The sequence below is a fragment of the Astyanax mexicanus genome, chromosome 24 (assembly GCF_023375975.1).
Source record: "Astyanax mexicanus isolate ESR-SI-001 chromosome 24, AstMex3_surface, whole genome shotgun sequence".
NCBI lineage: Eukaryota > Metazoa > Chordata > Actinopteri > Characiformes > Acestrorhamphidae > Astyanax > Astyanax mexicanus.
In genome coordinates, this window is record NC_064431.1 from 3,073,480 (window position 1) to 3,095,485 (window position 22,006).

Genomic DNA, 22,006 nt, shown 5'->3' on the forward strand with positions numbered 1-22,006 from the left:
GGTTTAGGCAGTGTTGGCTCTGCAGTTGGAGCACAGGGTTATTTATGGCAAAGTTGTGGGTTCGATACCCAGGTTGGACCATTAAGAAAAGCCCTTTACTATCAGTGGGCCAATCAAAGATAGCATGGGGCACTACTGACAATGCTAACAGTTATAACCTGGGACAGATTCTAACCTGGGACAGGGCCAACAATGCTAACATGGGACAATCCTTACAATGAAAACCTTGAACAAGGCTAACAATGCTAACGTGGGAAAATGTTAACAATGCAAACCAGCAACAATGCTAAAAATGCAAAGCTGAGACTATTTCTAATAATGCAAACATGTGACAATTCTAAAAACCTCCAACAATTCTAACCTGGGATGATGCCAACAATGCTAACATGAGATAATGCAAACATTGACAATATGGGACAATACTGACAATTCTAATAGTGATAACCTTGAACAATGATAACAATTCTAATGTGGGACAGGGCCAACAATGCTAACCTGGGACAATGCTAACAATGCTAACCTCTGAAAATAATAACTCTAATCTGGGACAATGCAAAAAAATATATATATAACCCGGGACAATAATAAAGTTGGGCAGTGCTAACAATGCTAACCTGGAACAGGGTCAACAATGCTAACCTGGGACAATTCTTACAATGAAACCCTTGAACAATGCTATCAATGCTAACGTGGAACAATGCTAACAATGCAAACCTGCCACAATGGTAAAAATGCAAACCTGAGACGATGCAAACCTGGGATGATGCTAACAATGATAACCTGAAAAAAGGTTAAAAATGTTAAATCTTGGACAATAGCAACCTTTCAGGTGTAGAATCAATCAAACAAGCATTCGCTAGCTTTACTTACCTGCCCCCACCATTAACATTATTATAAACTATTGTTTATATATCAGAATACAAGGGAAACACTGGTTTATACTTATGTGAAAATATCCAAAGGGTATAAAGGGTGTAAAAAGGGCCCCGTCATGCAAAAACGTAACGAAAAGTTAATTTGTCTTAATACAATTTCGCATTTAAATGTTTCGTTAATGTAGCTCAACTTCATAAAACATTATTTAGCCTATTGTTTGCCCAGGTGATCTGTAACACATGGGTAAAACTATGAGGCAGCTATGTACTGCAATCAATAACCATTAGAGCTCGGCTCACAGGGGGGTCCTTAAACTGAGAAGCCATTTAGTTACAATAAACTGCTGATTTTAATCACTTTCTGTCTTTTTTATTATTATTATTATTATTATTAAATAAGTTTATAGACTCTTTAATGTGGAGTCACTAAATTTTGCCTGTAGGAGGAGAACGTTTGTCAGTTTTATGCTATTTCAGTGACCATAGTGGTCTTTTCTTTCATTAACAGAAGGGTACCTTTAATGATATGTATTCTCATATCTACATACACCCATCTTTACATCAAATACCCTATATATCAACACCTCTTTATATCCTTTCATCTCTCCATTCTTCCATGTTCATATCATGTTCATATTCTACTGCAGAGCTCCATTATTCCTATTAGAGCTGCGAAGGGGGACCGACTCCAAACTAATGTAGTAATGAATTCTGGATTACCTTTGTACTCCGGGGTGAATTCCTTCATCTCGGGGGGCAGCGACTCGTAGAAGCGCTGCTCGCGGGAGATGAGCGGCTTGCAGACGGTGTGATCGTCGTAGCGCATCATGCTGGTGTGGCCGCCGACCTGGTGGACGAACGGCTCCAGCGGCACCCCGCCGCGGCTGCCCTCGCCCTGGCTCGTGCAGTGCTTGCCCGCCTCCATGGTGTGCGGGACGCACATGGCGTTGGAGGAGTGCGAGGAGCCGGGGGCATGGGCTCGGGCACGCAGGCCGGGCGAGCGCGGAGTGCAGGGGGGCGGCTGGGAGCGCACGCTGCCGCCGGGAGGGGGAGGAGCCAGTCCGCCGCCGGCCACGCCCACCAGCAGGCCAATCGATCCCAGCCCCGAGAGCGCTGGGACACGCCCCTACAGCTGCCTCCTGGTGAAATAGAGAGGGAGATGAGGAGAGTTAGAATTCAGTTTATAAAAATAGTTTATTGATAACTAAGCCAAACGTAGTGCTGGACGATATGGCCAAAATTTATATCACGATATATTCCTTAAATTTCGGTCGATACGATATAATTTCGATATCGATAAATACTTTGAAGGCCTCAGAAAAAGAATCCCTGCAATCTCTGCAGCTTGCACTGCAAATTTAAATTATTATTTAACTGTGTATTTGCACATTTTGTATCAATCTATCTAATGGAAATCTGTACCTACTACTGTATGAAAATGTTTTTTATGTCTTTGAAACCTCCTTTCACAAAAACTTTAATACTTTAGAAATAAAAGTAGTCAAAATAAATCAATGCTCAATTTTATTTGCATATAGCAAAATAATAACATGACATCCCTGCCAAACATAAGCCTATATAACTATTACAAATAAAAATAACTTTAAATGACAACAGAGGCAGAGCTTCTTATTCATTGTAAACAAATTTAACAGATTAAAACAAAAGTGTTTTAACTAGGATATATAATACAAGAAGCCTTTATATACATAAAAGCAACAAGATTTTCCCGTCAAATAAACAAACCTATAGGATTTTTCAACTATAAATAACTTAGTGACAACATAATCTATTAAAGTGCTTCAGCCAGAATACAAGAGGTATTCAACATGATATCAACGGCAAATAAACAAACCTAAAGGATTCATAAACTTTAAATAACTTAGTTTCAACATAATCTATTAAAGTGCTTCAGTCAGTATAAGGAAAATATTGTATGTAGTGAAGATGCTTGAGGTGGTGGAACAGATTAGATGTATTAACGTTACGCTGCTTGTCGGCTCCACTCACCGGCACAATTTGCAGCAAAGCGGCAAGCGAGCGGACCCGCGGCTGGGCGAGCGGAGCCGCGGCTGGGCGAGCGGACCCGCGGCTGGGCGAGCGGAGCCGCGGATGAGCGAGCGGAGGCGCGGATGAGCGAGCGGAGGCGCGGATGAGCGAGCGGAGGCGCGGATGAGCGAGCGGAGGCGCGGATGAGCGAGCGGACCCGCGGCTGGGCGAGCGGAGCCGCGGCTGAGCGAGCGGAGGCGCGGATGAGCGAGCGGACCCGCGGCTGGGCCAGCGGAGCCGCGGATGAGCGAGCGGACGAGCGAGCGGACGCGCGAATGGGCGAGCGAAACAGCGGCTGACCGAACCGAGTCTACCCTAGCCTTGGATCCGCTCGTCCCGGCTCCGTTTCGAGACATTTTAGATGCGTAGCGGAGCGGACCTGAACCTAACCTAGCCTAGCCTAGCCTAGCCATTTTAACCTAGCCTAGCCTAGCCTATCTGGCTACGTGCCTGTGTGATTGCGTCATCACGCACTGAGGTAGCACAGCTATGGGGGCTGAATGTGTTTGGCTCTGCGGCGAGCTGACGCCAGTAAAAAACGCCTGTCCGTGACAGATTCTGTACATAATACATATCGATATACCACAAAAGTGATATCACCGTTATTGAAACATTTCTTATCGCGATAAATACCGATATCGAATTATTGTCCAGGCCTAGCCAAACGTTTACAGTAAAACCCCATCTTTACCTGAACATTTATGTTAGTTTAACTATTTGACTATAGCTTAACTATTATGCACTTTTTTATCTGTTTAGTTTTCCATCTATTCATTCATCCATCCATCCATCCATCATTAATTTAATCATATATCTACTTTTTTATCTATTTGATTTTTCATTCATCACGCACCTTTAAATACTATATTCATTCACCCACCTTAATATCCATTATCCTTAATACCCATCCATTTATCCATCCACATTTAAACCCATCCATTCAGTTTTATATACATCCATTTATTCATCTGCCTTTATTTATCCACTTATTCATCCTTTTACTTAAGGCAAGTTTCATAATATATATATTTTTAGTTATAAAAATCCAAAAGCAATCTCCAACTATAATTATTCCCAAAAAAATATTTATTCATTCGTTTGTCGGTTTTAAACTTTTTTTTTTGTGACCACAGTGGGCTTTTCTTTTATTAACGGAGAGCTACCTTTAACAATGTGTATTCTAAAATCCACATATCTACATATACCCATCTTTACATCAAACACCCTTTATATTAACACCCAATCATAGCCATCCATCATCCATCCATTATACCTACCCACCAATGCACACACCTACCTTTCAAATCCACTGATATAGACAGTGACCTATATATTGATCCACCCAACTTTTATCCATAGACCTTGTCTTTGCTTGAAATTGTCTTTGCTTGAAAAAGAGATTGCTGTAATCTGATCAGTTACAAATTGTACTTTTTATTTATAGTTCTAATAATGTGCTCTTAATATTATATATTATAATTGTCATTTATGTTTTGTTTTTTTTGCTATTGTTAAACGTAACTGTAGCAGTTTCAATATATATGCTAAGCTGCTATTTGCCCTCTATTTAGTTAGAAATAAATAAATAAATGAAACAGAATTTGCCAAACAATAGGGTCCTACATCACCCACATCCCCACCTTCAGATCCATCCATATATCTGCCTATAAATCCATCCATTTATCTTTATACCCATCCATCCCTGAATCTGATGCGCTTTACAAAAAAAGAGAAAAGAAAAGAAAAAAAAGAAAAAAAAAACAAACAAATCACATTAACATGAGAGCAGATGTCCCGAGATAGAGCAAACAGAACCTGAGCCAACACGGCAAACAGACGAGCAAACACACACACACACACACACACACACAACTCCGTGCCAGAAAGATCAGACTTTTTATCACATCAGACAGCTCTTCAACAATAACACAGGCCATGCCGTGACCTCTGACCTTTACCTTCAGAGCATCGCAACACTGTGCCAGATCCTGTCAGCACTAGGGATGATACGATACTTTGAATCTGATATCTAAACTCAAACAATACTTTTTCACTGATACCTTTTTCTAAATTGTAACCAAAAAAATGTGGGGCTTTACTAAAAACCAAACCAACAGCATTACTTGTGATTAAACTACAGATATTATCCCCTAAGCATAATGCTGGATGCAGTTTAGTTTTTGAGTTCCTTTGTAAGAAATATTAGCTTACGATTGGCTAAATTAAATTATATACATATTAATTATAATAATAATTAAACTAATTCATTTATATAAATGCTGGTATTTACCTGTATTATTGTGAGGGGGGCAGTAATAATAGTTTAGCGTGGTTTAGTCTGGCAGACTAGAGTCTTTTTACTCGATAGAAAAGTGCCCTATCGTTTCTACAGTAATTTCATCAATTATTCATGCAAATATATACAGTAGGCTACGATGAAATGTATTGGCGTCGTCACTTTGCATAAACTCGGTTTATATAAGTGATAATAAAATAATTTACAAAAAAAGCTTCATAATGTGGTTTTGCGACATGACGCTGCTTTACGTTATTTGACGGACACTTTAAAAAATGTTTGTTGAGGTTATTTTGATAACTCAATTTAAATACCTGCATCTACCTTATCTGTTTTCATTTGATACATATATAATGCTGCACTAAAAGGTAGTAATTCTCATTTGTGAAAGTTTGGTTTAATGTTAAGCAAAAGTAAGCAATGATATTATTTGGTCATATTTTTCAAATAATAACTGACAACATACTTAAATGTGGTATATCATGATATATATATCGTTATTGTGATATAAAAAATTCCATATCGTGATATATGATTTTTCAAATATCGCCCAGCACTACCCTTCACTGCGGCCGAACTGGATGCTCGGCTGATGCACGGCTGATGCTTGGCTGATGTTCGGCTGATGCTCGGCTGATGCTCGGCTGATGGACACTTGCAGGTTTCTTCAATGCTAATAAACACAGCAGAGCTCTGAATGGAGAAACTGCTTGTATACCTGGCACAATGCCACCTTAAAGGAACGGACGATCTGTCTGATGTCCTAAAAAAGACTGGAGCACTTGGTCACATCAGTCACTGCAGCATGGAGGATCCTTAATTGACTGGACTGATCTGACTATAGACAGAATGGCATTATGGCATTCCAGGCATTTTCAATTAAGCCCCAGTGCATGTCAGTGAGAGAGCGAGAGAACAGTAGAGCAAGAGAGCGAGAGAGCGAGAGAGAGAGAATCCTGGGCAGCCTTGGGGAACTGGGGAATACTGGGCCTCTCACACCTGCCTGTACTATTCCATATGACATTTATTTCTGTGGGTTTGCGATATGATAATGTTATGACTGCATGCTTCCCTGAGCCCAGCACCGCCACTGAGTCTAACTAATGGCAAATGCTAGCGTGCTAACGCTAGTTTCTTTATATGAAGGACTTCCAATTTCCAAAATACTTCTAAAATTAAGTATTAAGCTGGTGGAATCAGCTGGTGGAATCTTTTCAAACAGTTCTTTCATATTTGTAACCCTATAAAAGTTATTTCTGGTGGTTAAAAGTGCAGGGCAGTCTACAAAGATGTGTGTTTAATAGTTTGAGGAGCATCAATGAACCCTTTCAGACCTGAATTATCTCCAGCCATGGGAAAAAAAATGTAAGAATGCTGTTTTCTGTTCGTAATAATAGTCTTGCAGAGAAGAAGACTAATATTTTAGAAAAAAATAAAACAAATAAATAAATAGTTTAATAGTTTAACCTTTGTATTTTTTATATTATAATTATTTTATATTGACCTTTTTAGTTCGAAACCATCCCTAAACAGAACAAATGATTAAAAAGTAAATAAGTAAAAAACATGTTACTCAATGGTTCTAGTACTACTGTTTCTTCAGTGTTTTTGCAGTGGGCGGGGCCAAGTTACTGTTTCAATGGTTTATAAACTTGTTCATTGGCTGGTTCATGGTCTATTCTGATGGACAACAATCAGCTCCCAAATAGTGTTTTATACAACAAAACAATATAAAGAAAATAAAGAAAATACATGATGTCCACTGTAATGGATGCAGAGTCTGAAAGGGCCAAGAGATGGCGAATCCTAGCATGCAAGTAATTGCGAGTAGGGGTGGGCAATATTATATCATATATAATATATCGTGACACAGAAATATCATGATATTAAAAATCCATATCGTGATAATAGGGATGGTTTGACTTAAAAGTAGTCCATTATTTACAGTGAAGCTTTAAGTGTATTTATTGTATAATAGTTTTAGTTTATAGTTTTTGTTTGCAGTTTATATGCATGAAAATATTCTGCAATATTATGCTATATTATTTATTTTGCCACGTTATGATTATACTGTTATACTATTATTCTATATTCCTTAAATTAACGAATTATTTTTCTGTTTTCCTATTTTGCCAAGTATATCGTTATCGTGAAAATACCCTGAAATATCGTGATATATTTTAGAGCCATATCGCCCACCCCTAATTGCGAGTAGTTCCCAGTATTCAACAACTTTTAACTCTCAGGTCAGAATGAACTGGCTTACTCCACAGAGTCCAGTGAAGGCAGGGAGTGATGGTTGGCGGTAATCTCCTGAGTAATTCACCAGCCTCCTTCAGACAGTGTCGGGTCAGTGTGCAATGGACACGGATAACCATCACTCGAGCAATGCAAATCTGACACTTAGCCTGCAGAGACACACTGGATTACTGACCTTCATAGGCATGCTCACGTGCATCATTATGAACGACGCCACAACAGTATTTAACTGTGGCAAATAAAAATGCGGACCAATGCCAGAGGATAAAGCACCTGATACAGATATAGCTAACTACTGTATATCTATAGCAGTGGAGCGCTAAAGTTCAGCAACCTAGCTGCTGCTGGTTAACTAGTTAACTTTAGTTAGCTTTATCTTCAGAAGGGTGCAGAAATTCATTATTATTGTATATGTATTGCTTTTAGTAAATTTTATCTTTCTATTCCACCTTAAATGCTGCAAGCTCTCCTATCTGCTGGACAGTTTAAGGTGGAAAAGGAGAGTTAGCTAGCAAGCTAGATACTGAAATTAAGTACTAGCAATTTCTTAATGGCCATAAAACTTTAAACCTATGGTAAAAAGAGAATGGTTATTTTTAATTCTTAAGTTTGAGGGTTTCCTTTGCTTGTGCCAGTAAGGTGGTACAGCAATTAATTATTGTAATTGTACATTGCTTAATTCCTTTGTGATGGGAAGCTGAAATTTGCCATCATTAACTGATTCTTCCGTTTCACCTTAAAAACGGCAACCTCTGCTGTCTATTGAATTATTTAAGGTGGAATGGGAAAAGTTAACAAGCTAGCTAGATACTAAATCAAACTACTAGCAATTATTTTATGCTTGTTATGAAGAAAATGGCCATAAAACATTAAAACTATGGTATTAGAATTTTAAAATAAGGAAAATACTCAATTTTAAGATTTTTTTTTTGGTTGCTTGTGCCAGTGCCATCTTGCCAGTGATTCTCATATGCCACTTTTTGGAGTGTGCCTCTGAAAAATCTCAGTTTGAAGGACCATATACCTCTAACACTTCCCCTAACCTACCACTCCAGCCTTACAAGAATCGGGACACCCCTACCCCTAGACCTGTGCCCAAAAAACAGGGGGGTAGGGCTAAGTGGTAGAGTAGAGCCAAAGGGTGAAATTGGGGTGGATTGGGCCTTCCTCTCAACCTTCACATGACTTCCACAACTTGCTGCCAAGAAGCATCCCCATGAGAAGCATTCTTTTATTCTATTATATTCTACTTTTAAAAATTCTGACAATTTTCTTTTACATTAATAAATGAACAAACTTAACAAAAATGCTTCAACTAGCTCATAAATAAAACAGAGCCTCAGTCAGAAAAAACAGGAGGAATTCCAGCTCTACCAAATATCCCAGAGTCTGAGTTGAGAAACTGTCTGGATTCCACTCTGCTAATGGCCTGATTCAATAGCAGCCCTGAATGGAAGTGATCTCCCTGCATTGTTGCAGATCAGCTGCCCTGATTAATTCTGCTGAGTGCTGGTAAACACAACAACAAAACTCCTCTGCTGTTTCTCATTCAGCACAGTGAATTACTACAGAAATTAATGCTAAATTACAGCAGTTTACTTAAAAATGAAGTGAGAAATAAAATGTTTATCATAAGCTGGATCAGCTTTTGAAGTTTAATTTTATTTTTTCTAAGCTGTAGATAAAACTAAACATGTTTGGATGATATACTGTATAAAAAAACTGCAATAATGAAGGCTGCAGAATATATTACATTGCAATACATTTTCTTTTTGTGATTATATATATATATATATATATATATATATATATATATATATATATATATATATATATATATATTACCAGGATAAATAACACAGCAAATCTATTAAAGCTAATAAAAACAAATAAAAATGAGTTTAAATAAATGGATTTTAGGGGCCAGAGAACTAGGGCACTGCCACTATGATCTGAGGATTGCCATCATTCAGAGTCCAAGAGAATACAGTTAGCTGCTCTCTCTCTCTCTCTAAATATTTTTGTTTTAAAATGTTCTAAAATATCAGGATATTATTTTTTTGCCCAATACTAATTATTACTACAGGCCAATATTTTTGTCATCTATTAATATTGTCATTATCATGTACAGAAGGGCAGAACATTCCTCCTTTGCCAACAGAAAACAGCAGCTGCACCAAGTTAACACCTTCCTATACGATGAAGGTTAAATCAACAGCCAAACACTGTGTTCCCCACTAGCATTGCCACACTGCCACACACTGCCACACACCCACACACCATGCCAAGGTTATCCCGCAGAGAGCAATCTAATTGGCGCAGTACTCTAATAAAATTGACCTGAATGGCTGTAACAAGAGAAAGGTGACTTTCCCTTTAATCAACATTCCTAACGGCGGTTAAACCAACAACAATGCTACCCAACGGAAAGTCCCGGTTCACCGTATCAACCCTGAGTGGCATCTAATAAATCCTAAATATTCAGATACTCACAAACAAAAGCTTTCCAGAGTGAGGAAGGTACGGTACAACAGCAGAACAGATATTATATATATATATATATATATATATATATATAAACAATCAGCAACAGTCATCAAATACAGATACTAATCACATGAAGTGATCAGGTTAAACAAAGGACATTCGGTAAATCTGTCAGCTACTCAATTGTCAATACTGCATATGTACAGGACATTCAGAGAATTTAAATTACGTTACTCTCCTTTCCAAAAGTTACAGCAAGTACAGAAAATAAGATTATAAATATAAAAGAATGGGAGACACTATATGTACAATACAATAAGGACACAAATAGACATACGTGAGGCACAGAATTTGTGGTTAAACTCCAAAAATTAGTTCCTGCCGACTGCCGACTCCTTATTCCATCAACTTTATTACTCAAGCCTGAATTATTTTCACATAAGTGAAAGAAAGAGAGAGGAAAAAATAGAGAAAGCATGAGAGAGAGAGAGAGAGAGAGAGAGAGAGAAGCGCAGTGACTCGGTTCTGATACATCAGCTCACAGATGCAGCCTTGTGCTGATTCACATCACCCTAGGAGTGATGAGGGGAAAGAGCACCATCTAGTACTGTACTGTACCCACCCAGAGAGAGAAGGATCAATTGTGCTCTTTCAGAGTTCCTGTTGCCGATGGCAAGCTGCATGAACAGGATTCGAAACCGGCAAGATTCGATCTCCTTATAGTGGCAGCAGTGAGCCAGCTGGACCACTCGGAGCCCCCCCTTGACTTATTTTTTTTTTTGATAATTATTTGCCTTCTTGGTAAATTACCAAATGTAATTTGATTGGTTGAATATCCATGGACTAGTTTGAAAAGTGCATTTTTTCACAACAGGCCACTAAAGAAAAACAATGCATTTTTGGTAAAGACTACAGCAGTGCATAAAATACAATAAGAAATCATATGGCTAATTAACTTTATACCTACTTTTACAATTTTTAATAGTACATAATAGTTTCATTCTGATTGGTGAATGTATACCCTGGCAAAAGATTGCTTGAATCTGACAGGCTAATAGTGACCACAGTATTTGTACTTAAGCTTGGTTGTGGGAAAAAATGGTATCTATGCATATCTACTGTAAACGATCACAGAAAATTCATTTTGTTTTATTTTTTGAGCAAAATGTGGTGCAGGTGTAAAATATTTTCAGCTTAATCAAGAGGGGTATCCAACTTGGAAAATTCAAAACCTGCCAGGCCGCCTGTGCCAGCTATTAAGTTGTATGAGAATAACCCTAAAGGGAAAGGTGGCGCAGCAGGTTTTTAATAAGTGGCATAATGTGTTTCATGGGAGTGACTAAACCCATCCTTCAGGCATGTCCGTCTGCTGTCAAGGCAGACAACACTTCCACAGTATTACTGAAGCCTGGAGAGACCTCAGAACTACGTCAGAATATTATAAATAACAGAACTTGATACAGAAATAAGTCCATTACCTAGTTCATACACATGTAAAATGAATGTCAGTGATAGGTGTGACATCTGTATATTATTGTGCATCCCTGAAATAAAATACAATGAAATACAAAAAGGCACACGAAGAAGGTGAAGAAGAAGGCGAAGAAGAAGGCAAAAAAGAAGGCAAAGAAGAAGGCAAAGAAGAAGGCAAAGAAGAAGAAGGCGAAGAAGAAGAAGTCAAAGAAGAAGAAGAAGGCGAAGAAGAAGAAGGCGAAGAAGGCAAAGAAGAAGAAGAAGGCGAAGAAGAAGAAGGCGAAGAAGGCAAAGAAGAAGAAGAAGAAGAAGGCGAAGAAGAAGGCGGCGAATAAGGCGAAACATTAAAAAAGTCAAAGCTAAACGAAAATATATATATTTTTTGTAAGCAATTAGCCAAAGATTCTAACATGAAATGTACCATGCATCGCTAGATTATAAAATAGAAACTATTATCCTGCACTAGTTATACTCATCACTACAAACCCAGACAACATTTTGCAAAGTCATTCCACAAACAACGGAAAAGGTCTTAAGTTCATATTTAAAGAACTAGAGAGTTCTACAGGCAGCAGAAGGCCCAGATCCTTTAAGAGTATCACTTAAAGGCTTAGCAGTATATATGTCAGTCTCATTAGGAGTAAACTAATTGCAATCAATACCCTCTATAAATAATAAAAAATCCTGTTGGGAAAAACAGCCTTCGTAATTCTGTTGGAAAGCTCTCTTTTCAACTTGCACCTTCTAAAGTCCTGAACTGAGGGTGAGAGGGGTGTCCTTCAACATAAATGCAAATTAAGTTCTGGAGCATAATAATTCCATGGAAGAGAACAACCTTAATGAAAAAACAATCAATATTGAACAAAAGCAGAAAAAAAAGCAGAGGAAACATCAATAGAACCAATCCTCCGATACACCAAAACACATCGACTCAAGACAAAAGCATAATATCAGCCGTGGCCTTCAAATAAAAGCCATACGCAGAAAACAGGGCTGCCATGCTCTATTGTCTGCGCGCATCACCCATGCCGATCGAGTAATTAGCTGCTAATTAGAAAGCCTGATATTCATTACAACACACAGCCACTCACAGAGACGTAGAACAATGCGCAGTAATGCCTGGAGCGTATGAATGGGAAACAGAATGACCCCATTTAGCTCCCAATCCACAGAGACAACAACACTACACCAGGAATACTGGGCTATCTGCACTCCAGCACGCGATTGGCCGGCTGCCTGACACATCCCCACTCGGAGAGTGACGTGTCCAGGGATAATCTTCTAACACACTCATGGTGAGCTGCCTGTTTGTTGTCCACTTGTCGGACCTTCCTTACATAACCCAAATCCTTGTTGGCGAGGCCTAAGATCAGTCAAAACACTAGTAGATGTAATTGTAGATGATGGTTTACTGCCATCAGAGGCAGAGTGGAGATGATCTAGGGATGCATGATACTGATTATTGGATAAAAACCTGAAATATAAGTGGGAAATTTACACTGCATTATAAAAATATATATTCATAAAGAAAAACTTTCACCAGAAGCTACCAGAAATCAATGATCCAACGTGTCACATTTACTAGTAATGTACTCTGTGTATTAAATATTAAAGTATAATAAACAAACAATAGGGGTAGGCTGATGGCCTTAAAAATATTATGATACATCAGGGTACTTTTGCATAAAATTGAGCTAACTTTTCCATTATACAGCAAGGAAGCTTTCAACGCCATGCAATCCAACGTGCCCCGAGAATTGGTGAGAATTGCACATGCTAACCAAAAAAAAAGATATGGAATGTCACTTTAAAGCAATGGGGGGAAAAAGTGTCAAAATAAAGGAAAATCTGTGAAAAAAACAAACATTCAGCTCAGCTTGGTCCAAAGTTAGGTACAACCCTAAAATCATATAGCAAAACAAATTGTACCTTTACACATTATTGCATGTCTTGTGATGCGACAAATGCAATAAAATTATGCTTTGACCACTTTGTAAAAACAACAATAACCAAAACTCTGATTTTGCTCATTGTGTGCAAAATAATAAGAATAAATCAGAATTAGCACTGAAAAAAAGACATAGATATTCTCATGAACGATGCGATATGAAACAACCCTGTGTACAATGGTGTATAATGACATAGTAAAGCTGTGGGTCACAGTAATAGAGGTTGTAAAGTTCAAGTTCAAGCTTAAAGTGCGAGGTATCCAATGCGAGGGACGAGCGCCAAAGCTTTTCGGAAAAAGCTTCAGGCATCTCTAGTAGTGCTGGCTCTAAAAGCGCTCCTAAATCATCTACTAGACGGAAGTGGTAGAGAAGAGGTGATGTCCAGGGTAAGCAGAGTCGGTTCGAATGTTGCCAGAGACTTCCATGACCCGTGACCGCCAAATCAGTTCTACACCTTCATAGGCATGGACTGTAGGCATGCTGTAGTTTCTGGTACCAAGACCAGACTATAAGCAGCAGATCCTAATAGTAAGTTTTGTTGCAACTTGCAAGGTGAGGTCTCAAAGGATCTCATTAATGAGCCTTGGACTCCCATGACCCTGTTCACCAGTAGCCCTTCCTTGGAGACTAGCCCAATGCTTTGGAGATGCTCTGACTGTTCACTTGTTGACCAATATGTAGATCCAACCTCTTATCAGGTGCCACTGGAACCAAACAACCAACAAGCTTGTTGAGTTAACCATTTCCCCATATTTCGCCTCGACCCTTGATATATGGCAAAATTTCAGGTACTGGAAAATAGATTGGTTTAATGAGACTTTGGATACTTGTTAGACCATATCCAAGCAGGATTATGACCATCCAGCACTATCCCTGTTTCCTTACAATTCTTGATGCTGTCAAAGTGACTCAAAGTGACCAATTTTCTTGTTTTCAACACATCAACTTAAGAACTTACTTTTGTAGATACCACCCCTTGACGTGTGCCATTGGAACCAAATAACCAATGTGTTTGCAGAGTTGACCACTGCCCAATATGTTGCCTCCTGGACGGCTTCTTATTTAATCAGGGACCTCTGATATGTTAAAGTGACTCTTGGCCAATTTTCCAACACATTTTTACATTTCCAACACTGTTCACTTGCTGTTTAATATGTAGATCTTACCCCTTGATATATGTGCAACTGAATCCATAAAACAATTGGGTTTCTGTGGGTTTAAATGTTATGACTGGTACACCTAGTGGGTCAAAGGATGCGGATTGTTCAGGACAGACCGAACAGATGTTTTTTCTCCCCTGGGAAACATGAGCATGCAGTAAATTCCATTCGCTTCATCTCCTCACCCAGCTCCGGTTACTCAACAATGTCGTCCCACCTCAAGGAGCAGAAGAGGGTTCAAACCTGCCCGGCCACATAGGCGTCTTGTTACAGGAGAAAAACGATAAGAGGGCCAAGCTGGCAAAGTGTCAAGAGCAACAATAACGAGCAGGCAGGCTTAGCCCTGTTAGAGTTCAATGCTTTGCTATTACAACTACACTCAACAGAGCGCCCCGGCCAAATGAAAGGGAATGGAAGGAGGCTTGCAGGGCTTTTGACCTTTCAATATAAAAGCAGTTCATTCAAGATGGTGCGCAGAGTCGTGGGTTGGAAACTAAACAACGTCTTGCTGAGCCTGAGGGTTTAAAGTGACACATTCTCATCCCGACTTGCTGATGTTTTCTAGGGCGGACCTGCTGAACACTGCAGTGATGAATGAGCACAAGGGGAGAGTGCCCCACCTCTATCCTGCCCTCGTTTCTGTGCATCTGTTAACACTTCCACTGGTGATGTCTTCATCGGGAGCTGACACGGCGCATCATATACATCGCCTCTCTATGGGGAGCCTGTTGAAGCCCTCTGCTTCCAAGCAAAGGGGCCTACCATTGACTACTGGTACAAGCATAAGACAAGGGATAAGGGTCAAGGGAGCGTAACCTGCTCTCAGACGGAGCCAAGTTGCTTCACAATGAAGGGATCAAGCTCACACAGGGAAAAAAAAACTAGTGCTTAACCGCACTTCTGCTGCCCTTGAGATTGAGGTCCAGATCCGAAAACAGAGATAACAAATAGCATAGTAGCCCCTCTCCACTTCTCCACTCTTCTCTCTCTGATAGCGTGCAACCAGATCCCTAGTTTTGACTACTGCTGACAGTGGTTTCCACGAAACATGAGGGAGGCCCTGTTTCAAGGCCATTTTTAAAACATCCCCTCTCCAACTTTAGACCTTTCACCTTCCGTCATACCCAAGTAACATGCAAGTACTTGATGAACAAATGAAGGAGGGATGAAGGAGGAATGCTCTTGTTATAGTATTATAGTATTAAGATACGCTATTCTAGTCTAGACAACACTCCAGGTCTCCTGTGAGCTGCCGCAGTGCCATGAACTAGGAGAAAAATAGTAGAGCTCCTGCATCAGGTCTTTCATAAAAGGAAAATTGGCATGTTTTATACTGAGGCAAAATAACAGGGTATCTTCCGCCATGGAAAGGCCATCTGTTGGCTGATGCACTCGAGCTGGGGATCTGGCGTTCTCTTTAGAGCACATTTGTAGATTACTAAAGTGATCCTGCGATCATCAGCTGCCGGAGCCCTGAGAGAGCACAATTTGCCTTATTCTCTCTGGGTGGGTAGATAGCAGTATTTCCACTCATCACTCCTAGGGTGATGTCGATCAGATAAAGATGCATCTGTGAGCTGATGTATCAAAACCGAGTCGCTGCGCTTTCCTCCGAGCGTACTGCGATGCTAATGCTGCAGCAGCACATGCTTGTCCTTATCTTCATTGTTTCTGAAGCATTGCAACTGATCAGGGGAGTCCTTTACTCTGTGGGTGGGTGGGTAAATTATCCCAGCTACAAAATACATCAAATATTTGTCCTCAAATGACCTGTAGCATGTTTTATGAATTGAGGGCAAGGATCCAAAGTATTGGCCTTCATACAGGCCTTGTTCTGTAAGTTAGTAAAGGCACATCACTAGGGCATACCCTCGAGGTAACGCAGACAATATTCTTGGTAACTTCAGAGCTGTTTGTCTAAACCCTGTTCCAGTGCTTGATTTCACGTAGATATCTGTTTTCCCAAGCATATTTAGTGTGAACGATGGATTACACGCTCAAACGATGGTGATCCCTGAACTCAAATCACATGTGGCCTTGCTTCTATTTTTGTGCCGATTGTTCCCCAGACCCCTGGTGTTTACAGAGTATGGGAACAACATCTGTGGCCAAAGCTTGCCAGAGTGCTCTCTGCTTAGCTGAGTGAACCACTGCAAGATATATCGCCTCCTGGACAGCTGCTCATTTAATCCTGTACACTTGATATGGCAACACTTCTGATATTGGCAAGTAGACTGGCTTTATGAGATTTGGGACCACAGGCATGTTTTCTGCTTTATGCGAGACTCTCTGCAGGCAGGGTTATGAGCACGCAGCACCATTTCCATTACCATTCCCATTCCTATACAACATAACGAAGTCAGTGTGCTCCAATAGTCCCACTGATAAAGTGCTGTGATTGCAAGAGCGTTTATAAACGGAAGGCACGTCTGTAATTCCATTAGGAATGAAGGCTCCTGTGCAATTTCTCATAGAAACTGCAGCACACACTGCCTGTATAACGACGAGAGGTATCGCAATCATATCTGCTATTTGGGAAGGACAGATCATTTGAGAGGTATTCACGGCTCACTGATGGGGAACACATCTTTTCTACGTTTAGCACCACCCCCACCTCTATTCCCTCCAACCGGTATAAGGATGTGTGATGTAAGGACGGACGGTGAGTCATGCTCGAGTGGGTGCTGCGTGAACAAACGGCAGCAGCACATTCTGTCCAGTTTTTGCGCAGACACCTCTCGCTCGTCTCGCTGCTGTTTATACAAAGCATTGGTGTCTAAGCGATAGGAGCATTTCATCAATGATGCTTATTTTAAGAGGGTGGCATTTCCTTTAATCAATATCATCAATTGGCTGTTGTGTGTTCTGTAAAATATATGATTCTAACTGAAGCGCTTCATTTACTAAAGCACTTACCTCACAGGAGGAAGCATGACATCACACAGTGTAAGTGTGAGTGTGTGTTTGCATGTGTTTTTCTAGGGACATTTGAAACAAATATTTTTTTGGCTAATTCCATTTTTTCTAATTTCAGTTTTATGTCTTTTTAGGTTAAAAAAAAAAATCGAATTATTTACATGGACTGTGATTAATCAATCTAAATTAATCATGTGTAATCATCAAATGAATAAATTAACTGGCAAAGACTTAAAAGCTCCCTGTAATGAACATGAACAGTCAATAACAGATACTGTAATCACTGTATATCACTTAGAACATTACACCAGTTTAATATAGCTGCTCCTTTATTCACCTAAACATTACAACACTATTATAGAAGACGCTCACACATGCCAAAGGTTATTTTCAGGAGATTTTACACTACTCAAATATTATTACAGAGCAGAGTAGTTACTCTTTAAGACATACCACATACCATATTAAAATGAGATGCAAATATTAATAGAATTGGGATATTTGATCATATTTTCATCAAAAATGTACTTAGTAAAATCTAAATAAAATAAAATATTGGATGTTCTCCAATATTTTAGTACATTTTAAACAGATTTACCATGAGACTTTTACTTTGAAGTTCAAAATGAGATATTAGCAATAATAGCTAACAGCTAACAGGCAAGCTGAATTAGATATGTAGGTTCTATGATTTAATCTGATTTATTTTAAAATCAAATAAGTGATGGATGTTAATCTATAAAGATTTCTGTCCACAAAACTGTTCTAGAGTAAAGCATTTCCGTTTACTTACAGTGTGCTCATATTTACAGATTTCCACTAAGGCTGGGAGCAGCAGAATTAGCATTAGCATTAGCGGCTAACCACTAGCACTAGCAAATACCATCCTAAGAGTTACCCTGAGGAACCCTGAGTGTTCCGGTAAGCCAGGGTGATATTAGCTATCGGTTTGTCCCTTATAGCTTGTTATAACATGGTAAACATGTAGACTACAGTCTGATACACTTGCCTCTGAATGGCGAAAGAGCTAGTGCTTAGCGCAGTTAGCAGCTAATGCTAATGCTGCTCCAGCAATGATAGCTGGGGTTAGCAGCAGGCTATAGGACAATAATATTCACATATAACCTGACTGGTAAAATACACACATAAGGCACAAATTATAGAAAGATTCTTGGAAAATTCAAGGATTTTAAGTGCGCCTTATAGCGCAAAAAATATGGTACATGGATTATAGCTATAGTTCACTCCAATCTTCAATTATTAACCTCAGAACACCAGACAAACTCAGCAGTACATATTAGAGTGTTTTAGCTTGGATGCTAACTGTTTTCCAAGATGAATTAATTGCTGAAAACTAAGATTTTTTAATTGTGCACAAAGCTTAAAGCCAAAACAAAGCAACTTTGCCCTGAAAATAGGCCTAGAAATCTTTCCAAAGGCAACAAAGAGTTAATCGTCTAGCAATCGACTAGCTGAAGGAGTAACCAGAAACTACCACACATTCACGCCTTTGATATTCAAACTCTAAATGAATGCTTCATCCACATGACTGATGGTCCGTCGTGGTCTCAGTAGGTCACATTGCGCTCGGTATGTGATTTACTGCATCCAAACATTACACCACCAACTCTCTGCCCTCACCCCACCCCCACAAACCAATAACCCGTCCAATCCATGCTAGTGCTGAGTGATATACCGCCCACTGCTGTCACAAAACCATTTTAAGTGTTACCAGAACTGATAGACAACGAAAACATCAGTAAGTACAAAGCGTTACATTGGCAGGGGGCTTCAGGTCAGTTCAGATTTTACAAGGAAGATACAAAAATAGAACATTTAGGGTCTTCTTCAGAGAAATATAATGAAACAATACAGCCACAGCAAGCTAAACAAAATAAAAAATAAAGCGTTTGACCTTTGAGATCACTTTAAAAGATCTGATATGTAGAAAAAAACATAATATAGCAAGTTTTACTAAAGTAAAACTAATGCGCAACAAGAAAAGACTGATACAGTATTGACATGTTGTATGCCAGGTGGCTGCTGTGGTTGCCACCTGGCAATACTACTATATCTAAGGTGGCTATGGTGTTGCTAGGCGTATGTGAGCTAGTTGCTATGATATTCTTTATATCCTAAGGGGTTGCACTGGTGTTTTAGGTGGTTCCTAGTGAATTTATGAGTTGTGTGGTGTTGCTAGACAGATGCTTGTGTGAGGCTGGGCATATGTAAGGCGATTTCTATGATATATGCAATATCCCATACGGTTGCACTGGTGTCTCAGGTGGTTGCTAGTGCATTTCGAAGGGGTTGCTGTGGGTGTTATTATTGTGTCCAAATGGCTGCTGTGGTATCAGCAGGGATGTTAGGGTGTTGCTAGGTGTTTGCAAGGCAGTTGCTAGAATATTCTTAATATCCCACATAACTGCACTGAGGTTTCAGGTAGTTCCTAGTGCATTTCTGAGCGGTTGCTGTGGTAGTCATGTGGTTGGTTGGGTGTCTATTTGTATCTTTATGACATAAGAAAAGTGCTTAAATGTTTGCACCCCATGCATTCGGGGGGGGGGGGGGGAAACATTCAATAAAAAGCTGTTGCTACACGTAAACCATGCGCCCAATCAAAAAGCTGTATATACAAGGCCAAACCTCACAATCAAAACCAAAAGATCTGTAGCCGGAATGTGGCAATCTCTTCTAAAGTGAATAATAAAAGACTTGGCAAAAATGTTGCAGGAATAATAAACAAAAAAAAGTTAAATATTTAATGCGCAAAACAAACAAAAAAAAAAATACAATTACAAAAATGTAAAACAAACATCAAAACACATCTATAATACTCCTGATCTTTGATATTTGTCATGATAATTTTAAATAACTATTTTTTTTTAAATATATGTTTAAAGTATAAATCTTTCAAAATTAAGCCCTATCTGGACGGGATTAGTTTCTCTGGGGGTCCTCGGGTAATTTTCTCTTTTATGGGGGGGGTTTTATCCTCTGTGATTTTATTTCCATCCGGAACGACCATGTACGTGCTTTGCTAAGACGTCCTTTAAGAAAATTACAGGCTGAATTATCTACTGTTTATCTCTGAACTCCGTGCTCCTCCGGTAATTTTAGTCCCGTCCGGACGCACATCTCTGAGTTTCGTCTCCTCACGTTTAACAAAAAAAGCTATTTGTCCACTGCCGTGCACTGTAATTACACTTTGGCCACACGTTTCCACAGAGATCCATGTATAAACACAACAGCGAGTGGAAATGGAGGAGCTACTGAACGATGCAATGTCATGTGACCGAGAAAGCCTAAAAACTCACTGTTTTTTTTCAATTGGAGTCCGGATACAGGAGTTTTATCACTGAGTAGAAGTGTGACCCCCCTGAGAAACTAATCCCATCCGGACAGGGCTTTAAACACAAGAACGCACTATAATTACTTCATTACCATCCACCTCTGATTACGTCACAGGTTCAAAAGCCAGATATAACTGGTACATAAACAGCCCTGCAGAACATCACAGTCCTTTCCGAGAGCTATTGGCCACGACTGGCAGGTTTGCCATGCCAAGCACCAACAAAGCAAGTGACATTCTGCAGGAGGAAGAGCTCCACAAACAACATTAATCTGTGCTCTGCCTCTTAAGATTTTCCGATGTGCTCTAATGTGGCCAGAGCACTGCTAAATGAGATTTGTGGAGCTCTAGCCCTTACATCACACAGCTCTATGACAGAACAGCACCGCAGATTAGCGGCTATTTCTATCAGCCCCGCAGTGCAGCGGAGTTCTCCGCTCAGTTCCAAGTCGCGCCGGACACTTCTAGGAAAAAAGTTTCTCCAGAGCACAGGGCACAGAGTTCACGACCGTCCCGCTGCCGAGAAACCATCACACGTCCAATAACTCGAACTGGATTTCTCCTCTTTTACTGTTAATGTGACACAGCCCCAGCCTGCAGACACTTTCAGTTAGTAAAGAATAAAAAAAATAGTAATAAAAAAAAATAAATAAATAATAATAATAATAATAATAATAATACATGATCTTTGTTGGAAGGAAAGTTAAGAAAATAAAAAAACTACAAAAAATAGATATATTATTAATAATATAAATTATATATTAATATTTATGTTTTTATAGACAGTTATTCTAAATAGCATTTTTTTCCAAAATTAAAAAATATATATATAATTGCTGCAAAAAAAATTCATATCACCATATTACAGTTCACAATTACAATAATAAAATCAGTTCTTATTAATATTTTGTCAAAATGTCAACTTTTTCCAACATTTCAATTGTACAAAACAAATCAAAATTACAAAATGTAAAACTTCTTCATATTGATTTTCACTGAAAGCTTTTCCTTCTACAAAATGCGCATATGTGCATTTTTTTGACAGCAAAAATAGCCAAATTGATAAAGTTGAAATGAAATATTGTGGACCAAAAACTAAAACTCTGAATGGGGGAAAAATTGGGAAGAGATAAGAGAGAATTTATAGGGCTCTACATCATAATACAATACTGTAATAATATATTGCTTTG

General features: G+C 39.2%; 1 protein-coding gene across 1 annotated transcript in view; it reads right to left on the reverse strand.

Annotated features, from left to right (window-relative positions):
- Positions 1-22,006, reverse strand: part of ip6k1 (inositol hexakisphosphate kinase 1) — a 58,161-nt gene that overhangs the window by 25,868 nt on the left and 10,287 nt on the right. The window contains exon 2 of the mRNA XM_022682225.2: positions 1,596-2,014. Coding sequence (XP_022537946.2) covers positions 1,596-1,818 — 223 coding nt within the window. The 5' untranslated portion in view covers positions 1,819-2,014. The remainder of the gene's footprint in view (positions 1-1,595; positions 2,015-22,006) is intronic.